The sequence below is a fragment of the Arachis ipaensis genome, chromosome B10 (genome assembly GCF_000816755.2).
Source record: "Arachis ipaensis cultivar K30076 chromosome B10, Araip1.1, whole genome shotgun sequence".
Taxonomy (NCBI): Eukaryota; Viridiplantae; Streptophyta; class Magnoliopsida; order Fabales; family Fabaceae; genus Arachis; species Arachis ipaensis.
Genome location: NC_029794.2, coordinates 134,688,129 through 134,695,144, shown reverse-complemented (window position 1 = coordinate 134,695,144; position 7,016 = coordinate 134,688,129). Strand labels below are relative to the sequence as shown.

Sequence of the window (7,016 nt, the reverse complement as noted above, 5' to 3'; positions counted from 1 at the left end):
TAAATTATAGACATAAATTTTAATTATAATAAAATAAATAAAAAATGTAAAAAATTATTATATATATGATGATACCTTTGAAAGCCTTATGTAGAGCCTCAGCATCTTCAACAGGAGATGGTTGGGTGAAAACAATAAGGGTAGCCATAATGAAATTGAGGTACTTGTGTATGTGTATTTGTGTAATTGGGTGAAGCAATAATGTGCTATGTTTATATAATAGTGCCAATGGTTCCTTGGAGTTAACGTCCTCTAAACGATTATCATATTTAGTATATAATTCTAAATTCAGAAGACTCCTTTGGCATTAAGAAAAGCAAAAGCAGGTTCAACTGATTAAGGCTAGTTTAATTTTCTCTGAGGAGATTCGTGACAGGTAGTGATGTTTCATGTGATCATGTCATGAAAATGAGGGGGGTTTTCGTCTTTTAGTGTTTGCATGGGGGAACCACTGACAGTAGATGATGTAGGATTCTCTTTTTTTCCATAACATCATAGCATTTTATAAACATTCCTTTAGAAATGTGAATATATATAACTTGAACCCAACATTACTTTTAAGAACTTTTCAATTTTAATATGGAGAGAATGTGAATATATATAACTTGAACCCAACATTACTTTTAAGAACTTTTCAATTTTAATATGGAGAGAGGGTTGGTGTATAGCAGAATTATGAGGGTATATGGTGTTTTACCAGGATATGAGGACTGCGCAAGACAAGTCGGACCGTCCGATTGGAGGTACTGAAAACCCTGGGTCCGATTTGTGTATTGACAGAAAACCCTGGATCCGATTTGTGTACTGGCAAAAAACCTGGGTCCGATTTCAGTATCCATGAAATTCTACTCCACATAAATCGGACCGTTCGATTTGTGTCCCTCTCTCTCTGCAATGAAATCGGACGGTCCGATTTCTTCCTACTAAAACAAAATTAGTGGTGGTGGTGGTGGTGGTAATAATAATAATAATAATAATATGTACACTGAATTTCCAAAGAAATTGGTCTTCCTTTAGATAAAAGTTTATGCTGATGTACCTAAAAGAAAAAGAGCAGTTTATGTTTAACACTGAACTTTGTATAGGAAGAGAAGTTCTATACTTCTATAGCTATTGAATAGATTTCCACATTCAATATCAAATGTTGAATACTTGTCACACCATGGTATTCTAAAAACTAAATATTTCTATGTACACATTTAGGTGTGGTGTCAGCCTAAAACCTAGCTAGCATATGTTCAAGGTTTGAAGATTAAGACTTGTTGGGTTCAGTGCCTCGCTTTGTGTACAAAGAACCTACAGCAGGCACTTCAGAATGTGAAGATACGATTGCTGAAAGAGGTTGAAAGTTGGTGTTCCCAACAAACCAATAGAGAGCCCATTTCAAATTGCAAAGGGTGTACTTGAGAGCTTTTGTCCAGTTTTCCTGCTTATTGAAGCTTTGAGTGATGGAATAGTTTTCCACTTTGTCATTATCAATCCTGCAAATCATCCCAAAAATCTGTCATTTGTTAAATACCACAAACTAACAAGTATACCCAATACTGGAAACAAAAAAAAAAGGCGTGAATCGTCGAAATATGAATAACTGGATGTACGTCATTAAGCCCTCCGTGAAAGAAACGGTGAAGCTTTACATTACAATGAAGCAACTTTTGACCCATGTGAAAGTTTATTCTATTTTGCAACCAACTTTGGGCTCTCCAGTAAAGGAGAAATTTGTTTGGATAAAATTTAATGCAAGAGTCATCGCCCAAATGTAAAGGTCTTGAAAAAGCAAACCTTCAGAGAAATTTCGAAAACTATTATCCGTGAAAAACTCAGCTCACAAACTATTTATAGATAAGCAAAATTTACCAATCACTAAACATGATTTAGAGATCTGATATGAAGGCATGTAAAGAATTGTTCATAAATACCAGTCCACGTCAAAGCACAAACATAGTAAAGCTTAGCTCATTCCCATTCTACAGTCTACTGTCTGTATTTTTGTATTTAATAAAGAAAGGGAAGAGCAGAGATGGAAATCCAGCCTGGATATGCACCAGAAGAGATTATGGACACAGAGCAGGCTTAGTTTGGTTCTTTCCTCTTTGCAGAAAAGACTTGAAGAGCTGTAAATCTCATGCATTTGTTCAAAAGCAACATAAATTCCATCAGCTATGACTAATTAAACAACATGCTCATGGATATCATAAGTTATGCCTTGAGTCACATCACATTACTCTCTCAGAGATCAGCGCAAAATGAACGCCTTGGGTATTATTCCCTCCATAATTCTTCATCAGCATACTTAGCAAAAGGCATGAAATGTAATTCAAAAGGATTTAAATTTGATGACACCAACACCAAATTTCTCTTCATCCAACAATTAAGAGTAATGATGATCTCAATGTGAAACAGTGGAAGGTAAACTTTTAGGCATTTGGTCAGTGTCCAAAGATAAAACTCACTACAATTAATATGTATCAGTATTATATGCGATGGTACTTACTTGTATGGAAGTTTGAAACATTTCTCAGGGGGAATATTATTTTCTTGATCTTTGGACTTGGCAAATTCTGCAAAATCCTTGAGGCATGCCAAAAACAATGTCATTGCTTTGTCATAGCGTGTACTCCAGAACAAGTTCACTGGACCAAACCTGCAAAATCAACCCCATCCAATGATGATTGTTTTGAAACAAATCAACCATGACTGAACTCTGTATATAAATGTATATAACTGAATGCTGGACAATTTGAATTTGCTATCAGCCAGCCAGTTGAATCTGACATCCCTTCAAACATTATACTTCAGATTTTGACTCCACTTAAGACTAAATCAAATGTTATATTCCAAATAAAGACAAATAAAAAACGGCCAAAACAAAAACAACATGTAGCATACTTACAGCTCATAGGTACTGTTGTTGCTATCTGTGATACGAGGGTAGCTGCCCATAGGAATTATTTTTATCCGATATCTAAAGATCGATGGATTAAGGATATCAAATGCCCAATGAGATGTGTAAACATTTAGGACAAAGTTTCAGTTAGCCATAAAAATTCAACACAATTAAAAACCTACAAATATACCATAAATACAAAAGATACAAATAAAAAATCCTAATTCTAATTAAACTGTTATCAGCAACCTAGACTATCTGCCACCAAATATTTGTAGACATTATCTCAAGAAATTTATCCCCAAAATTAAAAAATAATTAGAGGGGAAAAAGTGTAGACAATAGTGTCCATGTAATGCAATACAGCAAAAGAGGATAACAGTACTTAATGAAGTTTAGCTTGCCTTCCGACAAGATTTTAACAATTAAATACATATGACCTTAGCTTGAATTCCAAGATCTTAAATTAAATGCATATGCCCATGAAGCAGAAGTATGCTTCCAAAATCATTATTTGTGATATTTTCTTCATAACAGCTGTAAGAAGAACATAATTTGAACAAGCACTTTTTTTTTAATCTATGAATAAGGATTTGATAAGTCATGCATTAAGAATTCCCAATCACATGTTTGGAACTGGATTCACCAAGACCCAGAAGAAGTTCAACTACATTAAAAATAACTAGAAAAAAGATAGTCCTATTTGCATAATGAAATGGATACTGAAACTTTGGTCGAAAATACTGGCACATTGTATGGAGGAGAAGGCAAGCTTGGCCCCATGCAGCATTTATCTCATCCCATTCAACCTATGCAAATAGTAAATATCATGTGAAAAGATTGAATCCTCAATTTGCAAGAACTAATATTTAAGATAACAGGAATGAAGAACTGCAAAATTTAGCATTCAGAAGAAGCAGATCCTTCAGACCACAATCCAGAATGAAAATTGGGCAAAGCATGAAACAAATAAATAGTATTGCAACTCAAACTGATGACTGTGTATTCAATATTATTCATATAGCATGGTAGCTTGTCAATTACTCTAAATGTCAAAGATGCAAATCAAGAAACAAAGACGATGCACATTAGGGTCAACAACATATTAAAACAAGAAACACAACATGATTGCATCTTACTGGAATTTTGGGGAGCCTTCCAAGTCGAAAATTGTTGATGGTTCCAAATTCTCCATCATGTGAAATGGGGAAGGCATCATTAAGCACATTGGTTTTCTTCAACAATTCTAAATGTGCTTGTGAAACTTCAATCTTGGCCAAAATGGCATCTCTCTCCTCCTGTTTATTTAACTATTCTTGCTCAGTGCTCAGACATCAAAGTCACTAAATAAAAGCAATAAACAGAGATGCTCTAATTAAATTGCTAGAATAAATTTTTCCATGGACCATGGTAGATATTATGTGGGTATTCAACTAAGGCAGGAAAAAAAAAAAATACTGACAAACCTGATAAGAAGTTAATTGAAACTGAAAATTATTAAACTCATGCCAGTACCTGTTACAATTTCAGACACATGAAATCAGAGATTGAAATCAAGCATCCAAAAGTTTCAGAGAACAAGAAATAAAGATCACTCCACATTTGTAGCAAATATTCTTTTAGGATCAAAGAATCAAGGATCTATGAAGCATCTTGAACTATGTTGTCATTTTATTAAAAAATATCACGTTGTAAGGAACATGGAAACCTATACCGTTCCTCCAATTCCTTAAAGCGGCTTGACTTTAACTCTAGTTCCCTTAGTTCAGCTTTTACTTCAGCATTCTGCTTCTCAGATTCTTCAATGGCGGCTTCAAGCCTCCTTTCTTCTTCCTCAATCTTGAATTACATTCAGTAATAAATCACTAATTCAGCTTGGTAAAAAAATTAAATGGCATCCTAAACAAAATGATGTAACCATAACAGAATTTCTCAAGGTAAAAACAACTCATATATCAATTCCATATGTCCACAGCAAAGAATGATTTGAAATTAAAGCTGCTGCAAAACAATCATTTCCACTTAGAGATGGAAACAAATAGCATATATCTCATAGATATTAGAAAATGTTTACATTAATTTCTAGATATGTAGTACATATAAGTGGCATTATAAAATTCTGATAAAGTTAATATGCAAGATCAGATTACCTCGGGATTGGGGTAGAATTGGAAGCTTTAACAAAATTCAAGATAACATAGAACAATATCCAAGTGAACTTCCTAGAACTTATTATTGTTGCAAGTTGCAACATCAAGTGTACTATCATATTAAAGATTTGCAATTTTATTAATTATGGTGTGATATCACCCCTTTTGCATGGAACCATGGCAAGATAAATTATAAACGATGACAAATTGCAATGCGAGTTTACTGTACAATCAACCAATATATCATGCAAACATGCACTGGCAGCAATTATTGTTTATTAATCGATTTATCTCTACAGTTATTACCACTAAATACTAACAGTTTGCATGATCAAGAAATAGTAAACTAACTAACACAATGGAGATAGTGAACCTGATGAGCACCTTCAATTTCTCCTTGAGAAAGTCAGCCTCACTGAGGACATCTCTAGTTTCTCCCTCCAAACGTTTAAGACAGGCCTCATATGCTTCAATGTCCCTGTTGACATCTTCAACCTCCTTATCAAGCTTATCAGACAATACCCTCATGCAGTCAAGGCATAAAGGCTGCTCAACCTGAGATGGAACAATTTAATTGCTTCAAAAATCAATAATAGAAATCGATTTTATTCTATTGTATTCAAGTATCATAACCAAATTGATTCCTTTCAATTTCGATAAGATTTCAAAGACAAAGCAATAAAATCAAACAATAGCATTCGTAACATAAGAAGTGATTCACAGCTCAAATCATCAAATCCTACTTTTGCATATTTCAAACACTACCTATAGGTTTCTTCAATCAATACCTGTGTCTGCGTCGTGGCAATATCAAATGCACGAGTCAGGACAGTAATAGTTGAGTTAAACCCCGAATTATGAGGCTGCAAATGGCCATTGTGATCAGACCCGCTGGGAACCACGTGGCTCCCACTGCCATCAGAGGCAGACTCTGACTTGTACACAACAACAAAAGACTCCTCCATAGCCTTTCCTGGCTGCGAAGCAGCGGCAGCATCAGGCTGACTGTTCGCACCGGAGCGAGGACGAGGAGGTTTCTGCTTCGGCAACACAACATACGAATTATCCATCTTAGTCGTACTTAGCACACTACTGGCAACATGAATTGATGATCCTTGCATCCCTTTATCAGGCATAAACCATCGCAAGTAAGCATATCACAGCATGTTCCAATTTACAGATTTATTAATGCAATCAATTAAATCAACGAATGGTGAAAAATTAACAAAAGAATTTAATAATCTCTTAAATGATATAATATATAGGGCGTAAGGGAAGGGAAGGGAAGAAACCCTAACTGACCGGAGCGAGAGGGGTCGGAGAAGAACTTGTCGGCGTAGGAATCCACGCCGACGATGCAGAGAGGGTTGCGACAGTTCTGACAAACCCATCGTGGCACATTCGGGTCCACCGGGAAGCTCCGATTCCGAGTCCTATCGGTCATCGCATCCTTCTTCATGATACTTCTCTAAACCAGCTCCAAACAGTTTTTGACGATAGCAGCGGCGGGAGCAGACGAACCTGCGGTGGCGAGCGGAGGCGGAGGCGGAGGAGACAGATGCACGAGTCCTTGGCTACTACTAACCTGACAATTCTTCTTTCCGTCGTAGTTGTTTTCTCCTTCTCCTTTTGAAACGGTGTCGTTTAGAGATTCTGGTTAGGAAACAACGGATGCGGGGAAAAAGTTGAGAGTTCCGGTTCAAGAGGTTCACCAATACCTGGTTCAAACTTTAAAAGTCTTCAGTCATAGTTCGACTGGTTGGACCATTGGGCTCGGTCCAATTTTCAAAACCATAAATTTTTTAATTGAATTTGTAATTTTGTATACTTTTTTAATTTGGGTTTAGTTAAAGGGAAAGGAGATTTAAACGGTATAAATCCTATAGTCACAAAAAAAAAAAAACGGTATAAATCCTATGTAAAGTATAAAGTAAGGGTATGGGTATATTAGTAAATTCACACATTATAATTTTTTAATA

At 35.6% G+C, this 7,016-nt stretch overlaps 2 protein-coding genes across 3 annotated transcripts in view; both read right to left on the bottom strand.

Annotated features, from left to right (window-relative positions):
* The window catches only part of LOC107622528 (annexin-like protein RJ4), a 6,950-nt gene extending 6,754 nt beyond the window's left edge, over nt 1-196 (bottom strand). The window contains exon 1 of the mRNA XM_016324460.2: nt 76-196. Coding sequence (XP_016179946.1) covers nt 76-148 — 73 coding nt within the window. The 5' untranslated portion in view covers nt 149-196. The remainder of the gene's footprint in view (nt 1-75) is intronic.
* Nucleotides 991-6,754, bottom strand: LOC107623357 (beclin-1-like protein). 2 transcript variants are annotated; one of them, XM_016325582.2, is made up of 10 exons: nt 6,340-6,750; nt 5,826-6,160; nt 5,422-5,592; nt 4,602-4,726; nt 4,354-4,402; nt 4,027-4,185; nt 3,611-3,696; nt 2,894-2,965; nt 2,495-2,644; nt 991-1,481 (listed from the first exon to the last, which is right to left on the bottom strand). In XM_016325582.2, exons 1-10 carry the CDS (start codon nt 6,494-6,496, stop codon nt 1,253-1,255), a joined length of 1,533 nt encoding a protein of 510 aa, XP_016181068.1. In that variant the 5' UTR covers nt 6,497-6,750; the 3' UTR covers nt 991-1,252. The 2 variants fall into 2 exon arrangements, with proteins under 2 accessions (XP_016181068.1, XP_020969858.1); XM_021114199.1 differs by having other exon boundaries at nt 1,377-1,501; nt 6,340-6,754.

Bases quoted from the DNA above. Each gene is read 5' to 3' on its own strand.
- LOC107623357 (XM_016325582.2), bottom strand. From the start codon at position 6,496: ATGAAGAAGGATGCGATGACCGATAGGACTCGGAATCGGAGCTTCCCG. The intron at 4,403-4,601 runs GTATAGGTTTCC...AAATTGTAACAG, and splicing joins TTTAAGGAATTGGAGGAACG to GTACTGGCATGAGTTTAATA. The intron at 2,966-3,610 runs GTATCCATTTCA...ATCGATCTTTAG, and splicing joins TATTTTCGACCAAAGTTTCA to ATATCGGATAAAAATAATTC.